Source organism: Podarcis liolepis, assembly GCF_965112155.1.
Source record: "Podarcis liolepis genome assembly, chromosome: 7".
Classification (NCBI taxonomy): domain Eukaryota; kingdom Metazoa; phylum Chordata; class Lepidosauria; order Squamata; family Lacertidae; genus Podarcis; species Podarcis liolepis.
In genome coordinates, this window is record NC_139561.1 from 74,295,924 (window position 1) to 74,322,029 (window position 26,106).

General features: G+C 46.2%; 2 protein-coding genes across 11 annotated transcripts; both read right to left on the reverse strand.

Moving 5' to 3' along the window:
- Positions 1-324: 324 nt before the first annotated feature.
- LOC310710983 (membrane-spanning 4-domains subfamily A member 4A-like) lies at positions 325-15,595 on the reverse strand. 10 transcript variants are annotated; one of them, XM_083512393.1, is made up of 9 exons: positions 15,450-15,592; positions 14,893-15,049; positions 11,246-11,347; positions 9,969-10,124; positions 6,144-6,260; positions 5,208-5,264; positions 3,091-3,270; positions 1,593-1,712; positions 325-690 (listed from the first exon to the last, which is right to left on the reverse strand). In XM_083512393.1, the coding sequence occupies exons 4-9, from the start codon at positions 10,077-10,079 to the stop codon at positions 610-612; spliced, it is 666 nt and encodes a 221-aa protein (XP_083368519.1). In that variant the 5' UTR covers positions 10,080-10,124; positions 11,246-11,347; positions 14,893-15,049; positions 15,450-15,592; the 3' UTR covers positions 325-609. The 10 variants fall into 10 exon arrangements, with proteins under 10 accessions (XP_083368519.1, XP_083368517.1, XP_083368520.1 ...); XM_083512391.1 differs by having other exon boundaries at positions 14,893-15,052; XM_083512394.1 differs by lacking the exon at positions 14,893-15,049.
- Positions 15,596-17,535: 1,940 nt separating this feature from the next.
- Positions 17,536-25,679, reverse strand: LOC310710974 (membrane-spanning 4-domains subfamily A member 4A-like). The gene is made up of 7 exons (XM_083512373.1): positions 25,279-25,679; positions 24,179-24,418; positions 22,334-22,450; positions 20,743-20,799; positions 20,076-20,249; positions 19,512-19,631; positions 17,536-17,907 (listed from the first exon to the last, which is right to left on the reverse strand). Exons 2-7 carry the CDS (start codon positions 24,386-24,388, stop codon positions 17,821-17,823), a joined length of 765 nt encoding a protein of 254 aa, XP_083368499.1. The 5' UTR covers positions 24,389-24,418; positions 25,279-25,679; the 3' UTR covers positions 17,536-17,820.
- Positions 25,680-26,106: the final 427 nt, after the last annotated feature.

A 26,106-nucleotide genomic window follows, 5' to 3' on the forward strand; every position in this document is an offset into this window, starting at 1 on the left:
GTCGCGCTGCACCAGTCCGGCCCACAGAGGATCTCCATGAGAGTGATCTGGCCCATGCCCAGTAAGCCTTGCCGACCCCTGCTGTCACATTCCAGCCAGACAAAAACACTCTGCAAGGCCGGGCTGAAGCTGGGGGTAATGTAGGAAGGGGGGAGGGGAGCAGTATGCTGGGGAAAGTCCTGAGGGCCAGATTCAAAGCCCTAGTGGGCCACTTCAGCCTACAGACCAGAGCTTCCACACCTCTGTTCTAGCATGTCAGAAACCCTGTGTTAGATGCTGGGAATACACAAAGCTATCTGAAAACAGAAGACCAGAAACAGTGAACAAAGCATAATACGGTCGTATAATATTTCCTTTTTCCATTCATATCTTGCTGCAAAATATCTAGTGCAATTTCAATGGTCAGTTCAAAGTTATAAAGCTGCCCTTCTATCAAAAAAGAAATGTCCACGCTGCATTATCAAAATAGTTCCATTGTATTCCTCTGGTTACGAAGACAATCTTGGTCCAGCCAGTAAAGCTGCTTGGCGCATAAGTACACATTCATCCTTTTTGCTCTTGACTTTGCAGAAGGAGATGGTCGTCAAGGAGGGTGGAAGAGGAAGCAAATCAGGGGGAATCGGGATCCTTGCAAGCAGCTGGAAGACCAAGAGCATCGCCTGGGGTCGCATTCTGGTAAACCACCACAACCTGCAGAAAAGAACACTCCAAGAGTAAAATCAGCCTTGCTGTGCATTTACTGTGATGCTCAGCTTCTGAATAACAACAACGAAATTTGGTTCTTGATAAATAAGGGAAGGGCTGTGGGGGGTTGGACTTGGGACCTCCTAGATGCAAAGCAGATGCTGCATCACTGAGCCACAGCCCTTCCACCCACAATTAGCACCTAGGGAGGCTGTCAGGATGAGTCTGCTAGCTCAGCCATCAGCTCCATCACTGTTTCAGCTGCCTTCAAAGTAACCATCTGCAGCAGGAAGCCTTTTGCATCCATGGAGGTTCCCCGAGTATTTCAGGATCTTGATGGTGCTGCTAGGTGGTTTTCTAGTCCATAGTGCTGACAGCAAACCAATTCTTTCTAGCTAGATACATCTGTTTCACACTGCAATGGGAGCTTAGGAGCTGTTATGTACTAACCTTGTATCCTAGAACAATAGGCAAGTAGGATCCTAGAATGCAACAACTGATTGGCTTGCAGGAGAAGACCAATCAGGCTCCAGGAAGAAGTTAATCAGCCTACTAGGCTGGTAGGATTGTAGAATGCAACAACTGATTGGTCTACAGGAAAAGACCAATCAGGCTCCAGGAGGGAAGCAGAATCAGCCAATCAGATGGTACTCGTTGTGTAAATAATGTATATAAAAGCCTGAGGTTTGGGGGGCAATTCAATCACTGTTTTACAAGCTGCAATAAAGAGCATGAAATCACTACAGGACTCTGAGTATATTTCAGGAACAATGAGCTAAGAGTTTTAGAGGCAAACTTCCAGCCCCAACATGGAATATCGTTATTCTACAATACCCCTTATTTTAGGACCCTGTCCCTGAATCTCTGCCTGCTCTGGTTACCAAACCCCACTCTCTTTTCAATGTTACCGTTTCGGTGTAGTTGTCCTGGCAAACAGTCTTGCACCCAAACGCAGCGGTGGAGATAGCGATGCAAAACTCAAGGATGTTGAATACCAGGAAGACAGCCAGGATTCCATACAACACGTTCTGTCGATGAAGCAGAGAGCCCAGCAAAGGGAATTACCCTCCAGCAAGGTGTATGCTTGTCTATAGATGTATTTCAAAGAGTCTCAGGCTAGGACCTGGCAGTCCAGGGTTCAAATCCCCACTTGCCAGGTGCCTTTGGGCAAGTTATCTCTTTCAGCCCAGCCCTTCAACCCCACAAGGTTGTTTAGAGCATGTAGACCACCTCGAGCTCCTTGGAGACCTGAAGGAGCGTCTCCACCTCCATCGTTCTGCCCAAACACTGAGGCCCAGCGCCGAGGGCCTTCTGGTGGTTCCCTCCCTGTGAGAAGCCAAGTTACAGGGAACCAGGCAGAAGGCCTTCTCGGTAGTGGCACCCGCCCTGTGGAATGCCCTCCCACCAGATGTCAAAGAGAAAAATAACTGCCAAACTTTTAGAAGACATCTGAAGGCAGCCCTGTTTAGGGAAGTTTTTAATGTTTAATAGGTTGTTGTATTTTAGTGTTTTGTTGGAAGCCGCCAAGAGTGGTTGGGGAAACCCAGCCAGATGGGTGGGGTATAAATATATTATTATTATTATTATTATTATTATTATTATTATTATTATTATTATTATTATTAATTTATTTATTTTATTAGTGATCAGGTGGGATACAAGAGCAAAAATAATAATGCACACAGATACCCAGTGCCCCCGGACACCGGGGAGCAGCAGACTAACTTGGCTGCCTAACTTGGCTGCCTACCTCCAGAACCCACAAGGCTTGCAATTGCTTAAGTGTCGCTGGGACAATGCAAAATGCACCAAACGTACGTAATTCCAAGATCAAAGTAATCACTATTCCCCCTCTGTTGTTCTGGTTATTTCAAAGCCAGTGCTGTAGCTATAGGGTGGTGGGCCAGGTTTTTTGAAGCCACCAGAGGCTCCCAGCCTGTGTGTGTAAACAAATGCATGTGGGGTCTGTGTGTGCCAAACTGGGTCTTTGACCCAGGTGAAAGAAAGCCTAGTTTCACCTCTGCTAATGATTACGAGAGATTATATTAGTGACACAAATTACTTCCTCCCTTCACGGACAGGACCCTCCAGGAGCTAAGGCACCCTGTTTCACCCTGTTCTGTGTCCCTCCTCCTCCCTTTGCAGGGAGATTGGACAATGTTGGCCATTTATTCAGCATTCACTCAAACTTTGCCTCAAGCAAGTGTTTCCCCACACTTCCCAGTACGTTTATCCATTGCTTTCCTTCTTGCAAAGTATCATCTTTGGAGGAAGTGGGTTTGTGGCCTGTGAACTCTAAATCCACTTTAATGGTACAACCTCAATTGGCCGGGGTGCTCCTGGAATATCGCCCCAAAATAACAACAGTTTGCTAGCGCCCTCAGTATTGGTGAGACCTGCACTTACCCAAGGGAGTAGGTGAGTTTTAATGCACTCTGACAGTGTAGTATTGCCTGAATACTCATAATGGCAAAAGTATTCTGCTTCCCGTCCTGGTGTGTAAAATTCCAGTTGGAAACAGAGCGACACAATTCCAATGCCGGCTGCCACAGAACTCACCACGTTCATTCCAAGCATGCCTTTCACCTAAAAATGGTAACATATAATTTCATTAAGCAACGATATAACATTATTTCATTAAGCCAAGAGTCCCTCAGACCATGTGGTGGGCTGGACTATATATATTTTTTTTTGGGGGGGGGAGAACGAATTCCTATGCCCCACAATAACCCAGAGATGCATTTTAAATAAAAGCACACATTCTACTCATGTAAAAACACCAAGCAGGCCCCACAAATAACCCAGAGATGCATTTTAAATAAAAGGACACATTCTACTCATGTAACAACACGCTGATTCCCGGACCGTCGCGGGCCGGATTTAGAAGGTGATTGGGCTGGATCCAGCCCCCGGGCCTTAGTTTGCCTACCCATGATTTAGGCAGCCACTGGCTCCAGGCTTCAAATTACCCCCTGTACCGTATCCGTGGGCCAGATTTAAAAGGTGATTGGGCCACATCGGGCCCCTGGGCCTTAGGTTGCCTACTCCTGCATTAATCAATTCTAGCTCTGTTGACCTCTACAATGGTGACAATAGCCCTGAGAGGCTCCAATACTTTGGCCATCTCATGAGAAGAGAAGACTCCCTGGAAAAGACCCTGATGTTGGGAAAGATGGAGGGCACAAGGAGAAGGGGACGACAGAGGACGAGATGGTTGTTCAGTGTTCTCGAAGCTACCAGCATGAGTTTGACCAAACTGCGGGAGGCAGTAGAAGACAGGAATGCCTAGCCTGCTCTGGTCCATGGGGTCACGAAGAGTCGGACACGACTAAATGACTAAACAACAATCTGCCTGGTATTATATCTCCTCTTATCCAGACTAAACACACCCAACTCCCTCAAAAGACTTGGTTTCCAGACCCTTGATCATCTTGGTTGCCCTCCTCTGCACATGTTCCAGCTTGTCATGTTAGAGGACATTCGGCACAGAAACATGTGTGTATACCTTTAAGAAGTTTCTGGGATTAATTGGCTGCAGCTGGCCATTGCTATAAAGGGAAAAAGCTGAGTTTTGTAGCCTGCCTACAGGAATAACACCCACCAGAGTTTGTGTTTATTGTTTAGTAATAAAGTCTTTGTTTTAGTTTGGGTTTTTACACCTATGTCTCCTGGAGTCACTCTGTTCTCTGCCACCGGCTGGAAATCCCCCTCCAACATGTCATTATCCTTCTTAAATTGTGGTGCCCAGAACAGGACACAGATGGGGCTTCTGGGGACATCCTATGGTGTTGCAATACACTGATACAGAACCCCACCCCTTGAGTTTCACATGAGGTGGGGAGGGCAGGTTCCATTGTGGGACAATAGCACCCATTTAAGCTTTGGACTTATAGGGGTAAATATCCTTTGCTTTGGAAATATCCCACAATATTTTTTTAAAAAATGTTAAAAACTATCAGATTCTAACCAGCTGCAGCTGACCAGCTATGAGTTGTCTGAGATCGGGGCAGGATTTCTTTTTTTAAGTGTGTAGTTGAACCCAAAATATGGAGTAGAGGGAAATCATTGTTTGCGATCGAAAAGCTGACAATGTCCTAATATCTTCATCATTATGCACATTCTCCTAATAAATGCATTTTCATAAACACTGGGTGGTTGAAGAAGCGCATTGCAACATTCAACTAAGTGCAGATCTAAAAGGATATCTGTAGCTTTCAAATGCATATAATTTCAGAAAGTGCTGATTTTATACATTCAGCTTTTGGTGCATACTGAATCAATTTTCCCCTCTGTTTCTAATGTTGTGTCAATCCAATCTGACACTTGGCCTGAGCCAAGATCCTAAACCTCATAAAGTAATCCACAGAACTTCCTCAGGAAAAACGCATGAGGTTGGGCATGATAGCTTCAGACCAGGAATTCCAGGAGGGGGCCTTAAATGGCAAGCAGAAGACGTCACCAACTGTGTGCTTCACCTCCCGTCATGTCACACAGATATGTGTGCCCGAAAACAAATTAGTTACCATTGGCACTTTGGGGTTCCTGGCAGCTGCCACAGACAGAGATCCTGAAATGATGTACTGTAAGAGATGGGAGAGGAAGACAGAAACAATGAACAAGATTACAAGGCATTTTCTCATATGTAGAAAGAAAGTTGAATGCAAACCACAGTTTCCCAGTCTTAGTGTAACACACTAATCACTGTGGCAGGGAGGCTCTTGTAGTTTGCAGTTCCCCACTGTGGGCCTTTTCCAATCTCTCTCTGCCTCTAACTCAGCACACTTCCTTACACAGCAGGCATCAATAGTTGGTATCAAGGGTTGGCAAGTTCAGGCATCTTCCAAGAGCTCTTATCTTAGCAGGGGTCATGTCGGAACAAGGCCCCTGGACCTCCTCCTCCTCACCACTGCTGCATCCAGCTACCTGTCACATTGGACCAAACAACAGAGAGTGGGGGAGGGTGGAGCACCAGATGCCACTGCCTGCTTCTTCACTGGGTCCCTGCCTAGAAAGCAAGATGTAAGTAACCAAACAAACCCCTGTGTTGCAAAGAGAACATCAGCAATGTCTAGGCAACACAATGACCATGTACATACGCATTAGTCAATCTTTTATAGAATTCCTTCAAACCATAACAAGTCCAAAATGAAATCTTTAGTCTCAAAGTCTCTGAAAACCTTTAAATGAAGTGAAGAACAGTGATTCCGGATACTGACTACTGTTTTGTAGAATTCTTCGTCAGCATGGTGGGAAGACATAGAATTGCTTCATAAACCCAACTTATTTCGAATGAATATGTAAATGAAAATATCAAATGCTGTGGAACAGTGTTCATGTAATAATGTAGTCACTGATATTTTCATCTCTGCCTTACTCTCGGGTGAATCCTGAAGGAACTGTTTTGTTTTTTTAGGTTGCTGTGGAGGTTTAACACACAGAGATATTATATGTAGAATTACCAAGATTCCAGCCCAGAGTGGTTGTTCTATAGGATTGTAAGCTCCTCTGTGATCGCCCATTAGGTTAAACACAACTCCAAATACAATGTGCGTGATTCCAAGGAGGATCTGTGTGATCTGCAAAGAAAACATAAAACCAGGTTTTAGCATCACCACACTTTCAACCCACAGAACAAATAAAGATCACTTCAGATCCATGTTTTTCTGGCATGAATGCCTTCTCCAAGGGGTGCAGAAGAGGCGTGAATCGTCTTCTTCTTCTTTGTGAATGCTACCTGCTTGTCTGTCCATAGGAGTTATTCAGCACTATGGGGATCAATAATTAGCCTACAGGGTGCCTATAAACATCAGTGGACTCCAGCAATATCCTTATAATCATCACATATCTACAACTGAGAGCTTCCAAGGGCCAAACCAGAGGCAGCCCACAGAGGAAGCTGCAACAATAACAAGCCATGGAAGATGAGAGGCAGCAGGGAGCTGAATTTTAGCATTGCTCAGGGCGATGCTGAAATTTTAAAGGCCAAAGTTTGCCACTGGATAAACTTAACATAACGTGTAAGGTAGTCTTGAGTCTTTGGAACAAAACAGAAATGCTCAAAGGAGCCACCTACAGCTCATGGCCAGAGAAAGCAGGACTGCAATCCTCAATGCACTTACTTGGGAGGAAGTCCCTCTGAACTCAGTCTGAGGAGAAATGCAGTAGATTTTTTGGACTTCCTGGTGGTTACAGTTCAAACATCAGACAGGGGAAGGCAAATAAACAGGCTCACGGGGACAGCTCTGGGGTGTGGTGGTTGGTAGGTGGTTGGTAGGGCAGAAGGTGGAAAGCCCACAGCAGGTGAAGGCAGGATCACAGAATCATTGAGTTGGAAGGGAGCCTGAAAGTACCGTAATCTATTCCAACCTTGCACAGAGCCAATGGCAGGCAGAGCCAACTCATTCTAGATTGGGTTTTTAGGGGGTATCCTAAACCCTTAAAATGTCACAAGTTGGTTACTAAGACACACAGGTTGCCAGTCCACTGTCCATCAGACCTTGTGGAGGGCCAGACTATATTTTTTTTTTGGGGGGGGGGATGAACGAATTCCTATGCCCCACAAATAACCCAGAGATGCATTTTAAATAAAAGCACACATTCTACTCATGTAAAACCACCAGACAGGCCCCACAAATAACCCAGAGATGCATTTTAAATCAAAGGACACACTCTACTCATGTAAAAACATGCTGATTCCCAGACCGTCATGGGCTGGATTTAGAAGGTGATTGGGCTGGATCCAGCCCCCGGGCCTTAGTTTGCCTACCCATGATTTAGGCAACCACTGGCTCCAGGCTTCAAATTACCCCCTGTACTGATGTTAGCCTTGAAGATGGGGGGAGTGGTGGAGGTGCAAATTTCCAATCATGCAGGGTCACCCTTGGCAGCAGTTGCCCCCAAGCCAAAAAGGGAGGGAAGCGTTTGCTGGCTGTGTGAAGCAAAAGACAGGGAGATGAGGAGGGAATTTCTGCTAAGAAACGGGAGCAGAGGGCTGAGCGCTCTCACAAGCCTTGCCAAGTTAGGCACAGGACTGCCGCAGACATTGTCTGAATTGCTGGGGCAGTTACTGAGGTCACAGGTCCACTACAAACCCACCAGTGTTTGACCTTAGTTTGACCCCTGCCTGTCCTTCAGTATTTTTAAGCTTCATTGAGTCCTTTGTGGACAGTCGTCAGTTGTAACTGTGGTCATAGCATGACCTTTTAACGAAATGTACCAGGGTCAGGACAGAATTATTATTATTATTACTATTATTATTATTATTAAAAGCAACATATACAGCAACTGCAGTGGAGCACCTTTCCAGCCCATTTCTCAGACTCAGGTTCTCGATTGACTCGTCACATGGAAGGATTATTTGTTCCATGTGAAGCACCATACATTTGAAGCCAAGTTGAAGAGTGCAGGGAATTATAGTTCTGTGACAGTGTTCAAAGCTCCCATTGTTCTAGGCACATTCCGTGACATGGAATTTCATTAGCATGAGCAGTTTCTGAGCTCTGGGCACAGTACCATGCCTAAGATATCGGATTAAAACTGCAGAGTGGAAGGAAAGAAGGAGCTTTTTCTGCCTCCCCACTTCCAGTTACTCTCTGAAAACTGGGGAAGAGACCCTCTTAAGAATATCAGGGGAGTGGGAAGAAGGGGAAGGACTAGACCATGTGAAAAATGAGCACAACATTTTAGCTGCAGTTCATCTTCGGCTTTGAATTCTTGCTATAAAAAAGCGCACCTAGGCATTTCATTGTTGCGCCCATAACCTAGGTTTAAGGTGCCATTTAGCTCCTTATTTATACCCCACCCATCTGACTGGGCTTCCCCAGCCACTCTGGGCAGCTTCCAACAAAAAAATCAAAATGCAGTAATGCATCAGATTGGGAAGAGTGCAGTGATGCATTGTTCCATAAATGCACGATGCGTATTTAACCACATAGACCAAATAGTGCCACATCTCTGCGTTTAAGCAGGGGTGGGGCTATTCATGTATGCCTCAACTGCAGCAAGGATTTTAATAGCAAGAGAATGGGAAAGCAACATCATCCCCTCAAAGATCAAATGGCAAGCCAAATGGATAGAGTACTTACAATTAGCAAGGAGAACGGGCTCAGTAAGAGGAAACACAATACAAGAAGTAAATAAGGGTTGGTTTATAATCAAGGAATATCTCAAAGGGTACTGCAATAGTAAAAGTTTTCTGGCAGATATTGAATGAGCCTTGTAATACAAAGTGCATGTTAGATAAAGTTAAATTAAGTTAATGAAAAACAATGTTGCATAACTGTGTAAATAATAGTTTATTTGAAAATAGTACAATGGGTATAGTCGGAAGTTTCCTTTCTTTGCTGACTGAAATATTACTATGTTTTTTTTACTCTATTCATACTTTTATTCTTCTTTCTTTTCTTTTTCTTTCTCTCCCTCTCTTTTTCTTTTTTGCTTTATTTTTGTTCTTTTGTATGTATACTCTCAATAATTTCTACATTTGTTTGCTGGTATTCCATGTATTTTACGACACTGCTTGTTCAATATTTTTTATTTATGTCGCCTCAGGATTAATGTGCCTAAGGAAGGATTATGTCAAAAAACGATATCTTTTTTCTTTTTAATGTTCATGTAGGTTGTAGTCCTATCCCCATTTACCCGTGAGCATGTCATGTGGAACTCAGCAGACGTTAATTTTTGTTAATAATCTTTGTTAATAACCGCATAAAAAGTAGCATAAACACAGCTGTAGCTTAAGTTTTATAACTATGTAAGAAAAGACAAGTATATGTTTTTTGTGTGTGTGTGAGCGCGCGCACGCGTGTGTGTGTATATGATTTAAATTTCAACTCTATGAGGTATACTATATATATGTACAGTCATACCTCGGGTTGCAGACGCTTCAGGTTGTGTTTTTTGGGGTTGCGGACCACCGAAACCCAGAAGTACTGGAATGGGTTACTTCCGGGTTTCGGTGGTCGCACATGCGCAAAAGCGCTAAATCATGCTTTACGAATACGCAGAAGCACCGAATCGCAACCCAGGCGTGTGCAGATGCGGGTTGTGACTGCTGCGGGTTACGAACGTCCACTGTAATGTATTGTAAGACTATTAAATAAAGCTTGTTACATTGCAAAAATATATATAGAACTCAGCAGACATTTGTGTAGACAGCAACTCATACAACAACAGCAGAACTTCTGTTATGGCATGCGGAAGGAAGTGCCAAAGGAGGCAGGCAGTCATGAGCTAGCCACTGTATATTCAGATATGATCCCCTCTCCACTATATTCTGTACTCACCCCCAGTGCCAATGGCTCACCCCGATAAAACTTCTTCACTGATTTTGGCACAGAAGCATCAAACTCATCCCTCGAGGAGGGCCATGGTGGCGCAGTCAGAATTGAATCCATGATGGTGTTTGAGGAGTGGGCTTCTGTAGACTTTCAAAACAGCAACTGTGTCAGGAAGAGGAGATCAAAAGGGAGAAGGAGAAAATAAGAGAGGGAGAGCAGGGAGTGAATTATAGCCCCCTTTTGGAATAATAATAATAATAATAATAATAATAATAATAATAATAATAACCTGCAGGGTGGCTTTCTTTCTCCCTATAATGGAGAGCAGTGATAACGAGAGCACCAACTGAACTTGGCACTCTCCTCCCAAGCATAGCTGTCAACTTACAGATTTTAAAATAAGGGACCAGCAGCCTCGAAAATAAGGGATCAGCAGTCAAAATAAGGGATTTTCTGGGCACAGGTATGTTCGACTTCTGAGCCCCTCCGAGCCAAAGTTAGAAAGCCCAGCCAGCAGCCAAACAAAACCTCAAGCAGTGTTTCCCACAGCGCAGCAACCCGGCAAAGGGGATGCAGCAAGGAAAACCACCGTCACCTCTCCGCTGGGAAACACTGAGCAAAGGCGAGTCCCCAGGCAACATGGCCGATTTGATCAGCACAAGGCATGCAAGCTCCACCACCCAGTCGTTCTTAGACTCCTTATTGGGTGAGCAACGCAGCCAAGCAACACAGTTGGAGCCTCCTTCCTCCCTGGCCGGCAGGGAGGGAGGAAGAGGAGCTGCTTCCTTTGAAACCCGGGAATTTTATGGGACATCATCAATAAGGGACAGCAGTGGGACACAGCGCTGGGATAAGGGAGTTTCCTGCCAAATAAGGGATGGTTGACAGCTATGCTCCCAAGCAAACTTGGGAGTCCAAACTGCCCAACCTCCTTCTGCTCTTAATGCTCAAAAACAGGATATTCATTCTGCTTGGGGTGAGGGCAGGGGATGCTGAATGATAAAGGCTTTGTGATATTGCAGATTTGGAATTCTCCCATTCTGTTTCCAGGCACCTGCATTGCTCTGACTAGGATGCAATCCTACACACCAGAAGCTGGAGTAAAGCAAGCTGATGTTTAAGTTCTCTGGGATCCAAAATGAAGATGCAAACAGGGCGGGCAGAGACTCCTCTTGGCAAAACCACCCACCTGCCTCCCCTGCAGCCAAGGCACTGTTTTGCCAACCCTGACACACACACACACACACACACACACACACACACCCCTCAAGCTGATCCCATACCTCTTTCTGGATTGCACCCAGGGGCACCAGTTGTGTCATAGGACACCAGGAATGCTGTGATCAGTGGCCAAGTGGGCTGCTGGTTAGCTAGCAGGACTGAACCTGAAGAAGAAGAAGGGGGGGAAAGGGAAGTGAAAGGGAGCCCAGAGTAACATTTCCCCTAGCACGAGACAAAAGAACTATACAGCAGCTCACATCCAGAAACTTGCAAATCTTGGAAATGAAAAGCTCCATCAAAGGCAGCAATTCTTAGAAATGAAAAGGGCCATTGAGGGCAACCAGTTTTGGCCCCTTATCTTCTGCCTGCCAGCCCCACAGCTTGACTGAAGCTGGTGGCACAGTCCTATGGGTGCCTACTCAAAAGTAAGTCCCAAGTGAGCCCCTCGGAGCTTACAGACCAGATCCGGACAGATGTTGAGCAATAGTGCAGATTTTGCTGAGTTCGGGTTTCACAGAATATAATCATAGAATCTCTAGTCCAACCCTTTGCAATGAAGGAATCTCAGCTAAAGCATCCAGGAGAGATGGCTTTCCAACTTCTGCTGGTTGGAAGGAGAGTCCACCATCTCTTGTGGGAGTCTGTTCCACTGTCGAACAGCTCTTAATGTCAAAAAGCGCAAGGAGGGTGGTAGCTGGGTTCACTTGCCCTGGGCTTTGGAGGGCCAGGCCAGCTGGGAGTTTATAACTTTATTCTAGCAAGACTCCCCCACCCACCCACCTCAGGCCTCACACAAGCTCTACACAGGCCTAGCACTGGATTGAAAATGGCTCCTGTTTATTGAAGCAAACATATCCTCATGGGACATGGGCAGACACTGGCTTTTTCTCCTGTTTAACTATCCCAGCTGCATCACATTAAGATGCAACACTCTTTTCGCTGCTCCAGTTCATTGAAACAGTAACTTCTAAAAGGGTCTCCCTTATTTTGCACGATTTGCCACCCACCCACAGCATTTTGCGTCATTCATTCTGTTTTTTGTCAGTTGTGGGAAGGAGAAACAGTCTTAGGGACTCCGAGGTCCTGTTCCACAGCTGCAGGAAATGTGAGAGAACCCACCCTTCTGGTTTCAGCTGTTATTGGCAGCACATCACCCAGTCTCTCTCTCTCTCTCTCTCTCTCTCTCTCTGTGTGTGTGTGTGTGTGTGAGAGAGAGAGAGAGAGAGAGAGAGAGAGAGAGAGAGAGAGAGAGCGCCAACAGAACTAGAAGCTTCTTCCTCTTTACCCGGAAAAGAACAATGTGTAAAATTATTGCGAAGGTTAATTTGTGTACAACACTATATTCGGGACTCTTGTGTAATTTGGGCTTACATAGCATCAATCCCAAAATGTGGCCAGCTGTGTGTCATGTTGCAACCAACTTTCCATTAGAAATGCAGAACTGAAACCAGGGACATGGGGTCGGGGGGAGAGAAGCAAGTTTGGGAGGCAAAGCAAAATTGGTCCGATTGTGGCAGAGCCATCTGCTTTGCATAGAATCATAGATCTGTAGAGTTGGAAGGGACCCAGGATCATCTAGTCCAACCCCCTGCAATATACGCAGAATGTCCTGGGTTCAATCCTTGGCCGCTCCATGTAAGGCTGAGAGACCCCTGTCAGAAACCCTTGAGAACCACTGGCAGTCTCTTCTGGTCTCTACTCATCTGACTCAATATAAGGCAGTTATAAGAAGAGGCTGTTGTATTGGGCCAATGGCCTATCCGGTCCAGCATCCTGCTCTTGCAGTGGCCAACCAGGTGGGAGCAGGATTCAAGCACAAGAGCACTTCGCCCTCCTGTGGTTTCCAGCCACAAGTATTCAGAAACTTTGCCACCTCCAGCTATAGCCATTGTGGTTAGTAGCCATTGATAGAGCTCTCCCTCCACGAATTTCCCCCCTGCAAGAATGTTACTTGCCCACAAGTGGAAAGAAGCAGGTGTCCCAGTAAAGGAAGAATGGATACAAAAACTTATGGAATATGCAGAAATGGCAAAAACCTACTGGAAGAATAAGAAATCAAGATAACAAATTGTTTATAAAAGAATGGAAATGGCTTATTGAATATTTACAGATAAATTGTAAACAGATAAACACATTAGCAGGGTTATTGTAATATCCTGTAGTTTTATAAGACTATCTATTTGTAGTGGATAATTAAATGAACAAGTTAAATGAATTTGGATATGCAGAAGACATTAAGAAATAAATTTAAGGAACCGCAGAAAGAGGGGGAGGGAAGTCAAATTTTGAAATGTTAAATTGATTGTAAAATTAATAAAATGTACACATTTGAAAAGTATAAATAAAAACTTTTTTTACAAGAAAGAATTTTCCCTGTTCCTGGGAGTCATCCCACTGGTCCTTGTAGCTGAGGAAAGGGGCAACTGCTCCTGTCTGCCCCCCCCCCAGGGGCTGCTGGACTAGAACCTCCATCCCACCTGACCAATGAGCATGTTGCCTGGGACTGGGGAGAGCTGGAGTCCAGGAACAGGTGAGCCTGAAAAATGGGGCTAGTAAGAACTGCCTTGGTGCTCACTGCAAATTACTTGCCAGGTAGAGTCTGCAGGCAGCTGGAGGAGAAGGAGAGGACACTGGAGGAAGAAAGAGCTCTTCCCATCCTTCTTACTCCCTGAAAAACTGAACAAACCTGCCACACCTAGAAGTGGGTGTTGAGGGTGCAGCTGAATGGGGCACAGCTGTGGGCCAGCTGAGGAAGTACCATCCACCTTCGGACTGCCCATAAAAATGCAAGTCTAGGGTGAGAGCGAAAGGTGATGTCCACTGTTTCCAGTAGCAACTCTCATTGTGAGACTTGTGGGTGAGCTGAGAGTTTGTTTGGAGCCTGAGTGAGAACCCCGAGGCCAAGAAACAGGATGTGTGTCAGAAGGAAAATGAATATATGTTAGCAACTTGCCGATCAGAAGGTCGGCCGTTCGAATCCCTGTGACGGGATGAGCTCCCGTTGCTCGGTCCCTCCTCCTGCCAACCTAGCAGTTCAAAAGCACCTCAAAGTGCAGGTAGATAAATAGGTACCCTTCCGGCGGGAAGGTAAACGGCATTTCCGTGTGCTGCTCTGGTTCGCCAGAAGCGGCTTAGTCATGCTGGCCACATGACCTGGAGCTGAACGCCGGCTCCCTCAGCCAATAAAGCAAGATGAGCGCCGCAACCCCAGAGTCAGCCACAACTGGACTTAATCGTCAGGGGTCCCTTTACCTTCATACGTAACTGCATTTTTGTAATATCTTAAGTTGTCTGTTGCTGCTTCCGTTTTCTGTACATCGCTTATAGGTATATTTTTTACTAAATTAAGTGGTATAGAAATGGATTGTTTGATGGTCTTCAGCCTTGAGAGCTCAGTTAGTAGAGCATGGTGCTGATGACACCAAGGTTGGAGGTTCGAGCCCCATATGGGACAAACTGCATATTCCTGTATTTCAGGGGATTGGACTAATTGATCCTCTGGGCCCCTTCCAACTCTACAATTCTATGATTATTTGTTCAGTCAACTCCTGGAGGGCCACAGGTCAATCATCTCTGTTGGGAAGGGGGGAAAGATGCCATCAAAGACAGCTGCATCTGCAGGACTAGCAAGAAGTGGGTGATTCCCATCATCCCTGGCCATTCCTGTTCTTGGCATCTATCTGTCTCGGGAGACAATGGAAGGGTGTACCTTTGAGGATAAAGCTGGAGAGTTACAACGCCTGCTGTGGCTGTAGAGACCGAAACAGGAGAGACCTATTTCATTGCAGGCGAGGCAGATGAAGGTGTCCAATTCTGCTGCTACAGGTGCACCATGGCCTTCTGCACTCCTCCCAGCCGTTGTTCCTCTGCTGTGGATACATGACCTGAATGTCTCCACTCCCAGTCCTACCCCTGGTCTAATGATTTATCACAGCGATGGGGTAAAAATGAAGAGGGGGGCGGGGAGAAGCCGACGAATCGCAAACCAACAAAACTAGGGTTAAGGTCAAAGTCACAGGGGCCAGAACAAAAAGTTGGCAACTGTGTTGGTCGTCCTGGTAACTGGGAGGCCAGAGATTCCCCCCTGGCAAGGCTAAGTGTAGAAACGGGCAGGAGGAGAGATGCTGGCCTCGTTTTTTCCTCCGGCTGGTGGGAGGATTCAGACGGGAGAAGGGAAATCGGGGATGGGTTTACCCACCCTCAGCCCTGCCGCCAGCTGCAAAGCCGACTCACCGCTCCGCAAGCCCCCACCCCCTTTGCACGCACCTCCCAGCTCTCCTCTGAGCCGGACCCCACCGGAGAACGAGGGCGATTGACAGAAGAGAGGTCTGATCTGCTTCCCCGCCCGCGACGCCCATGATCAAGCACACGTCACGCGGGCAGAGGACTCGGAGCGCAACAGCGCAAGAGCTGCGGCTGCTACTCTTCTGCCAGCACATTCCCCCTGGCAAGTGGGCATTATTATTAACCGATTCGTTGCCGGAAGAAATCGTAGGCGGCATCGTAAATCGGGAGCTGGTCAGGAGGTGGAGGGTGGGAGGGAAATCCCGATGCAAGGATTAGGACGACCCCTGCGCAATTTGAGGCAGGTCGCAGCAAAAGTTGCCGGCTCCCACATGCCCAACGACAGCAGCAGCAGCAGCAACGGCCCCACCGCCCCACTGAAAACTAAGCAGCTCAAAAGAGGAGATGGGTGGTGGGACGAAACTGGCTTTCTGCGTGGGAGAACTCTGAACGGAGTTTTGCAAACGAACCGGTTCTAAGGGTACCGTTTACATTAGCAGCTTAAAAGGTAGTGGACCCCCTGCTTCTGTTTAAAAAACTGCATTTGCACGGTGTTATTCACATCACAGAGGGGGAGTGGGGATGGCTTCACCCGACCCGTGTGACCTTTTTGGATTCTGGGCCCTGCAATGCCCACCCCACCCCCAAAAACTCCTTTTCATGAAGCTGTCTGCCCCTGACTCAAATGTCATTCTTAGAAAGTGTTCACATCACAGTTTACTCCGTATCCAGTTTCCTAGTCAGATTGATGTTTTGAGGTGGAGGGAGGGGGGGGAGAGAGAGAAAGACAGGATCAGACAGAAGTCTTTGTGAAGAAACTACAGGATCACTATGATGACTGTAACTAGCATGATGGGAATGTGATTTCAAAAATCAACAGCAGGAGAACATTGGATGTGGAATAAGTGGTAATGTGAACACACTTTCATATACCACTTTTTTAAAAAAAGAACAAAAAAAACCGTCAAGCAGTATATATAGATTTTACGAAATGAATAAATGCACCCTGAGAATTAAGAGATATAGTACTTTTTCATTTGCTTTGACTCAATTCTCTCCCCACCCTGCATCATCACAATGTTTTCTCAAAGCAACCTCATGCTGCCCTTGCCTTTAGAATCTTGAAAAACAGCCAATGAAAACAGAGTGGTGACACCTTCCAATTTTATTATATAGTAAGATATGATATGCAACTTCTTCACAATATTTGAGTGGATAAATAAAATCATGTAGAGAAATAAATCCTCTCCGTAAAATTTACAGGGGTTTTTTTTTAGTATCAAACATAGAGAAAGAAGAAATGACAGCAATGACATGTTAGCAAATTTACTGGGGTCATAGGTTTGTTAACAGTTTGTGAGCAAGGCTTCTCAACAATAGTGACCCTCAAAAAACACCTCCCTGCAATGGAATTTGGAAGAAGAAACATGCCCAAGTGTCCCACTGAAATTGCGATTGAGACCTTATAAAATAGTGTCAAGGTAGTGTCAAGGTAACAGTAGTGTCAAGGTAACACTATGTATATCCCTCCTAATTACCATTTTCAGGTTAGTAATGTCAGTACTACTGAGAATCTATCAAAAGTCAATTGCTAAGGGTTCCAGACAGCTTGCAAAACAGAAAACCACTTTTGCCTAGATCCCTTTGGTATATATGAATTGATTTTAAAGATTCCCATTCATCCCTAGTTGGGCTTTAAAGGTAAAGGTAAAGGTACCCCTGCCCGTACGGGGCAGTCTTGCCAGACTCTAGGGTTGTGTGCTCATCTCACTCTATAGGCCGGGAGCCAGCGCTGTCCGAAGACACTTCCGGGTCATGTGGCCAGCGTGACAAGCTGAATCTGGTGAGCCAGCGCAGAACACGGAACACCATTTACCTTCCTGCTGGTAAGCGGTCCCTATTTATCTACTTGCACCCGAGGGTGCTTTCGAACTGCTAGGTTGGCAGGCGCTGGGACCGAACAATGGGAGTGCACCCCGCCGCGGGGATTCGAACCGCCAACCATGTGATCGGCAAGTCCTAGGCGCTGAGGTTTTACCCACAGCGCCACCCGCATCCCTACAGTTGGGCTTTAGGCATGTCATATATCACACCCAAGTTTAGATTTTGATCCAAAATTTTAAAGTTCTGCTGGCTCAAGGCCATTCCCCATTGTCATCAGGGTTCTCCATGCCTTTATCCACTATTATCTTAGTTCATGGTATACGTTGTCTTGGGCAGGTTATCCTTTTCATTGGAGATCTGTTAAGAAGCCTGTTTGGAATATATGTACATATGGATGAAGAAGTCTGAATCTTTCTGCTCTTGATTTTGAGGCAGGACTCCAGGACCACTGCATGGAGGAAGTGACAATTCAGGTGTTCTCTGCATCCTTGCCAGAAGTCGGGAGATTGACAGCATTAGCACTGTCCAGAATTGTGTTCTGGTAAACCACCACAACCTGAAGAAAGGAAGAAAATCAGCCTGGGAGAGTGTTGGTCTGCTGCTCAGCTTGTGAATAAAGGGGCAGAGTTTGGCAATCTATCTGAGGATAACAGGGTTGCTTAGTAGGGGCAGGGGCAGCCTACGTAGCCCAAATAGTGTGAGGGACCGTGCTGAGGAGGGCTGTACTGAGGAGGAATGGTGAAAGCATCCCCCTGCTCCTGATCCAGATCCTGAATCTTCCCAAGAGCAGGAGGACAGTATAGATTTGGAACAGTGGTTTGCAGAGGGACATAGTTCAGAAGGAAGAAGCTGGGAAATACTGGATGGGGAAGAGCTAGGAGAAGAAACACTGGGGGGGGGGGAGAGTTAACAGTTTCACTGTCTCTGGAAAGCATTTCTCCACCAAGGTCAAGAAGAGCTAAGAAAGTGGCAGAGCAGAAAGCACACAAAGCACAGAGGGTGCAAGATCAGATTACAAGAAGTAGAAGTGACGTGGGATGAAAGGGGGTGGAATTCTTAATTGGGAGCACCGCCATTTCCAGGAGATGGGATTTTTGTTCTCTCGCTGTGATTATTAAAAGTTTCTAACTGGTAATAAGACTTCTTTTCCTTTGTTCTGCTTATCTACTGCCAAGGTGGAAAGGAAGCTGATTCCCTGAAGCCTGACAAATAGCTATGTCCTCCAATACCTCACCGTCACCCGCCAGCCCTGAATATCATATTTGACATCATGTGTAAATCTCAGAGCTGGTATCCAGACTATGGACTCTGCCATTTTGCCCCCTAAATGCTGAATGACAATGTTGCACAATTTCTTAGGTTTTGCATAGTATTGTGCAGTTTTCCATAATTTTTGCTATTCCTGGGGAGAGGCAAGGGACTAGGGAGGACATTCCACCTCTGAACACCAGAAATGTTGTTGAACCTCATTTCTGGCCTCAACATTTTTTTTAAGCATTACTCACGCACCACCAGTCTTATCTTGGCAGTTTTATGAGATAAAAAGGGGGTGACAAACTGCATCCTTGTCTCTCCCGCTCCATTGGGCAAAGTTTGACAGGTGAGAAAGGTAACCCACCTGTCAGGTGACCCATTTTTGCCTGCTTGGACGATCAACTGATCACGAAGATTTGCAAAGCTCTGCATGTGGAGCTGTTCAAGCCCGACAATCAACTGATTGCCCAGAATGGCAACAGCCTAGAAAGCTGCCTGCAGAGGAGTCATTCTCTCAGAGGTTTGGCTCAAATATTATTTCCCCTACAATGAGGAACTGGGAAGTGCAATCTGAAATGCCTTCATTTTAACTGAGCGATTGTTGTTTCCAAAATGTGTGCAAATAGACACACGTCCCAGAGTACAGGTGGGAGGATTTAAGTTCCACAGTTCTGAGAAGAAAGTAATTTCTGGTTAAATGCTAGCTTCTCCACAGTGGCAAGCTGGCAGTGCGAAGCTAAGGATAAATTCTATGAGCATCCCAGATGAAGAATTGCAACCATGATGTGGAATACTATTTGGACAAGAACCCCTACCCCTTATGAGACAGGAGAGCAAGCAATCCCACCTCCAGAATCCCCACTCGTTTGCTTTGATTGCCAAACTCCACTCCCTTTTGAATGTTACCGTTTCTGTGTGGGTTTTCAAGCACACCGTCTTGCACCCAAAGGCAGCAGTGGAGATGGAGATGCAGAATTCGAGGATGGTGAATACCAGGTGAACAGCCATCATTCCAGACAGCATATTCTGTGAATGAAAGATATGTCCTGATCATAAGGAATTGCTCTTCTTTACCACATATATCTATGTAAATAAGGAGGCAGGCTGGTGGAGTCTGGCTGAGGGCAAAGTCAGGCTGGTGGGCCAGTGCTTTGTTCCACTTAAGGAACCAGCTTCCATTGATTCCCCCACTTGCTCCTCAGTCATGTTCCTGTGAGTTTTTGTACTAGAAACACCATATTGAATGCTTGCTGTTCCACCTCGGCCCCTTGCACCTTTCTTTCAGACTGCAAATGGCCTGCAAGTAGTTCTAAAGTTTTTAGTATTTGATGTTTTATCTCATTTTTAACATTCTGTTGGGAGCCGCCCAGAGTGGCTGGGGAAACCCAGACAGATTGGTGCGGTATCAATATTTTGTATTGTTTTGTTTTATATTTTCATCATCATCATCTTGCCAGGACATGTCCTCACCTCAGGGATGACTTTGGTTTCGTAACACCTACGAGCCAGTTTTGTATCAAGGTTCCTGCACCAATACCTGGCATGTGACCCCAGGCCTGAAATAGCCAAAGATGAAGAAAGGATGATAATCCCAAGGCCAGCAGCTATGGCACTCACCACATTCAATCCCAGCATGCTCTTCACCTACAGATGGAGAAGAAAAGCCATTGTGTCTCTGGCCAAAGACCCTGATGAGAGTGAGCACCTTTAAGTACAGCCTTCAAGATGAGGTCCCCACCGTGCCCTCAAGATGCCTGCCAAGGGCCCCTGTCCTTTCCCTAGATGTTATGTATGTCACTGTGGGGGAGGATAATATGTTGGCACTCAACACAACACTCATCACTCCTGATGAGTGGCTGTTGGGCTGATGGCAGTTGAAGTCCAGCAACATTGGGGGTGGAGGCACAGATTCCCCATCCTTGACCTGTGTCACTCCAACATGTCTCTTTGGCCCACCCCAGTTGCCAGGCCCCATTAAGATAGCAACCTCTAAGCAATGAACTACATTTTACAAGGCAGCCTCAGAACTCAGAAGTCTAGGAAGTGTCCTTAAACGGCAAGCAACACAAGTCACAAATTCTCTCTTTCTTTTTCATCAGACTCTTCACATCACACAATCCCATAAGAGGTTAGTCACCAGCGGCTTCTTGGGGTTGCTAGCAGCTGCCACAGACAGGGATCCTGAAATGAGGTACTGCAAGAAACAGACGGAGAGACAGAGAGAGATAAGGGGCAATGAACGAATCTCAAATGGACTGACTGTCTGGTTCTGTCCACTAGATCATAATCAAAGGCACTGGCGGAGGAAGGGAGGTGCGGTGGGTGCAGTCCACCCTGGGTGTCATCCTTGGGGGGGGGGTTACATCGCCGTGCCACCCCCCTGGGATGCTCGCCCTGCTCCCGGGTACCAGAGCTGCTAGCTCCGCCTCTGTTCAGAGAACTGTTAGATTGGGCATCATCTGACTTTATTCAAATGAAAACCACTAATACTCGACCTGACATCCCTCGTACAAAGGCCATTCAATCCAGGAGACCTGTTTGGGTGAACAGATCCACTTACCGTATTTTTTGCTCTATAAGACTCACTTTTTCCCTCCTAAAAAGTAAGGACAAATGTGTGTGTGCGTCTTATGGAGCGAATGCAGGCTGCACAGCTATCACAGAAGCCAGGACAGCAAGAGGGATCGCTGCTGTCACTGCACAGCGAATCCTCTTGTTCTGGCTTCTGAGATTCAGATTTTTTCCCCCTTGTTTTCCTCCTCCAAAAACTAGGTGCGTCTTATAGTCTGGTGCGCCTTATAGAGCGAAAAATATGGTAAATCAGGAGATTTTCCCATTCAGATCAGGGGTCTGTGTGCAACAAAACTGCTTCCATGCTCTCTGGTAACTACTGCAATGCAATGTACACTGGGCTGCTTATGAAAGCCTGGCAGAAACTTCAGCTGTTCTAAGAGAATGTTCTGATGCTGGATTATTGGTGGATATTGGGGTGGATCTACACACGGGGGGGAGGGGGATGCTATAAATAAGTCAGAAATTAGATCATTACAGTGGTACCTCGGGTTAAGAACTTAATTCGTTCTGGAGGTCCATTCTTAACCTGAAACTGCTCTTAACCTGAAGACCACTTTAGCTAATGGGGCCTCCTGCTGCTGCCGCACCACCGGAGCACGATTTTTGTTCTCATCCTGAAGAAAAGTTCTTAACCCGAGGTACTATTTCTGGGTTAGCGGAGTCTGTAACCTGAAGTGTATGTAACCCAAGGTACCACTGTATAACTAAGGGGGGTAGAACCATGGAAAATCTTATTTAAATATCTCCTCTCTGGCACCATCTGGTGTTGCATGTTTACAGCACATTCAAATCATTGTTTCTTTACTAATGTAGCTGAGTTCAATGACCAAGCACAGTTCAAAGCATTGGTTCTTAGGACCCTAATGGTTTGGGACTCAAGTATCCAATAGCTATTGCCTCCATGACCTCCTTGCAGCTTCCCAGGGGCATCTCATTGGCCAGTGTGGCAAACAGGACACTGGACTGGATAGGCTTTTGGTCTGATCCAGCACACTCTTCCTATGTCCTTAGTTAGACCTGCCTGCTTTGGGCAGGCATTCAGCAAACGTGGAGCAGGGGGCAGGTTTCAAAACACAGCACTAGCACAGGAATTATTTGACAGAGCAAAGGTGAATCGTGCCAAACTTCTTTTAGGCTCAAATATGAAGAATTACCGGGATTCCTGTCCAATACGGGGTCATTATGACTGCATAAAGCAAGAAGTCATTCGATGCCACATTCATCACAAGCCCAAAAGCCATTCCCGTGATGCCTATGAGTATCTGAGTGATCTGCAAAGAGAGAATTAAACATGATGTTACCCTGATCTTGTTCATCCTTGACGATATAAGTATAATTTGCCCATGACAAGTTCCCTAAATGATAATAAACTTCAGAAGGTGGGTGACATTTTCCCTTTTGAAATATGGAAACATTTTTGACTAGTGGAACCTTCAAGGCTCAACACTTTTATTATGGCATAGGGTTTAATCCACGGAAGTCTTGTGCTGTAATAAATGTGTCTTACAAATGCCGCAAGACTTGTTTTTGCTGCAATAGTTTTAATGCAACTGCCCTCTGAAAATGATCTGATTTGCTGCAAGAAAACAGATTCAGATCCTGCACAGGTTTAGCAGGATGTTAGCAGCAGGTCACCTTAACTGAGGTCTGTTTCATGCGTTTTGTTACCTATCACAGTGGATATGTGGGTGTTCCTCTCAGCCTTTGCTCACACAACAATTGCTCACCAATTGTCCCAGTGGCATATTAGCTGCTTGGCTACGGTCAGGGTACTGATACCAGGAGACCTAAAGGATTGCCCTGCCCATTATATACCAAACCAATCACCGCATTCTGCATTCTACTCCTGCAAGTACCATCACACCTGGAGATCTTCCAAGTCATGTACAGATCAAAGCTTTAGTGTGTCAGCACTTCCCTTTTGAACTTCCTCCCATTAAATATCAGGCGGGCACCATCCCTAGTGCCTTTTCAGGAGCTTCTGATGTCCTTCATTTCCCTTTTTTAATTTTTAATTTCATTTCCCAACAAACCTTTTAGGTTGAGATTCTTACCACACCCTTTATCTGTATTGGATTTGGAATTGCATTAAAACATGTTGTTGTTGCTGCTGCTGCTGTTTTCCTGATGATTTTATTATCCATCACTTTGGGATGTTTCATGATGATGACTTATGACAGGCATAGGCAAACTCAGCCCTTCAGACGTTTTTGAGACTACAATTCCCATCATCCCTGACCACTGGTCCTGCTAGCGAGGGATGATGGGAGTTGTAGTCCCAAAACATCTGGAGGGCCGAGTTTGCCTATGCCTGATTTATTACTTGTACCCTGCCCATCAGACTGGGTTGCCCCAGCCACTCTGGGCACAGCCACCACGGACAAAACCAAATAAATAAAATGCACACATTGAAAACCAAATCAAGGATTGTGCATTTGACAGTCTGGATATTGCCCCACAGACAGATAACTCTGCCAGCCCTGTTCCCACAACTCTCACCCCACCCCTTTACGGAACCCTTAAACGTATAAGGATTGGGAATAATTGGCTCCATTCCCTAAGCCAGAGGTCTATTCCCCCTGCTGATGCCAAAATGTTCCTTTTCATGAATGCGCAGGCCCACCTCTTAGCAGTGCCCTCATTGCATGTTGGGATGCACATGCTTCCCTTCCATTAAGTCAAGGCTGGGAAACCTGCAGCCCTCCAGACATTGCTGGACTCTGACACCCATCAGCCCATCAGCATGACCAATGGCCAGAATAATGGAAGTTCTGGTCCAGCAAAATCTGGATGGTCCACAATCCAGTTTTCTCAGCAGTGCTGCAAGCTAATTCACCATTCTGATCTTACTCCAGAGGAACCCAAAGGTGCCCTGAATACTGTCTGAGAAGCACCACTCTCAAGCTGATTGGAGAAGAAAGCTCCTAAAAGAGACAGTTATTGGTGCAGGGCGGACATGGTGGACTCAAACACTGCTGCTCCTGTTGGTTTGCACTCACCCCCAGTGCCAGCGGCTCCCCGGCATAAAATTTCTTCAGTGGCCCCTGCAGAGAAGGACTGGCCCCAACGCTGGAGAAAATCTGAGGTTGTTGGGTCACAATCTGAGTCGGAGGCCCTGCTCCAGAGCCCTCTGGACCTATGGGTGTCTCAGAAAGCTTGTGGGGCATGATGTGAGTTGAAATAATAGTTCTCGAGCCCCCTGGATCCATGGAGGCCAATTTCTAGTCTTAACTGCCTCTCTGGGAAACAGAGATGATAAAGAGACACAAGGATAGAGTGGGAAAGGAGAGCAAGGCACACAGAAATAAATGGTGAAGAGTCACATTTTGGAAGCGGCAGAGTATTTAGAGCCTGGATCTAGAAAAGCAGTAGTTCAGCTTTTCTCCAGATGAAGATGCAAAGTGCATCATTATGGCTTCTGGAAATGTTTCCAGAACAATTTGTACCTAGGTCCCAGCTTTCCTCCTTGGCCCACATGAATTACTACTGCTACTACTACTACTACTACTATACCCCACCCACCTGCCTTGTTTTCCACGGATTTGCATTTTCAAAGAATCATAGATTTGTTGAGTTGGAAGGGACCCCGAGGGTCATCTAGTCCAACCCCAGCAATGAATTTGTTCCGATTTAGAGCTAAAGAGCCGGTTTTCCCTGGGAAAGGAGCAGGGCAAGGGGGAAACCATTCTTTCTAGTCACAGGACAAGCGGAAGTCCATCATTTCCATCATTTTAAAAAGTGCGCCTCAAATAATCTACACGCTGCGCAAAGGGTGAGTCGGCTGCTTGGCAACCCAGGATGTTTGAGCGTTTCGTGGAAACAGGGAGGGCGTGGCTTTCGTCTCCCCCGCCTCAAAGCCGGCACAAATCCCAGCCTCCGGCACCTTCCACTTTCCCCCTAATAAGCCCCAAGGCTTCTGTAGCGCCTCCCTTAACTGTGCGTTACTCCTTTTGCCAGAAGATGGGGCTGAGAAGCAAGATGGATTATGGAAGAGAATCCGGGAGACAGTTCCTTCATCTTGCAAAAGCCAGGGACCAAACCCCTACAAATTGCACCCCGGCGCGCCCTGAGCGTTGGGCACCCGGTTCCCTTCCCTTACCACCTCAGGGTCGTGTCAGCAGACGCGGATCTTGGAGAGGTTGCACGAAGCGAGCGAGCTGAAGAGCTGCCTCGGCCAAATAGGCTGCTGCTGGCTGAGCGTTGCAACAGCAGAGACAGAAAGACAGGATCAACATCTTACCCACCTCCCTTGAAAGCATGCAGTTGGGGAATTTAAGCGTCTGCCTTTAATGGCTTTGTAGATGATACAGGGACGGCCTCAGGGGAGCGCTTAGCCTGTGTGAGAATCGAGGCTTTTAGTGTTGCTGCTCCAGCTCTCTGGAATGAATTGCCAGCCAAAATCAGGCACGGGCAGAGCATAATGGTGCTTCGGCACCTACTGAAGACATATTTGGTTTAGGAAAGCTTTCCCGGAAATGCAAGCTAGTCATTTGTGCAAAATCAGTTTTATATCAGATCTTTCCTTGTTTCTGGCATTTGTAGGGATTTTTTTAAAAAAAAGTTTGTTAACTTGATTTTATTGTATTTACAGCCTGCGTTTCTATATTTTGTTCCATTTTTACCGAATACACCACAGCGTAGAAATTTATAAATGTGCTTATTATCATTAGAAGCATAGAATTGTAGAGTTGGAAAGGACCCCAAGGGTCATCTAGTCCAACCCCTGCAACGCCAGAATCTCAGTTAAAGCATCCATGACAGATGGCCATCCAAACTCTGCTTAAAAACCTTCAATGAAGGAGAGTCCACCACTTCCCGAGGGAGTCTGTTCCACTGTCAAACAGCTCTTACTGTCAGAAGTTTCTCCTGATGTTTAGTCAGAATCTCCCTTCTGGTAACTTGAAGCCATTGGTTCAGATCCTGCCCT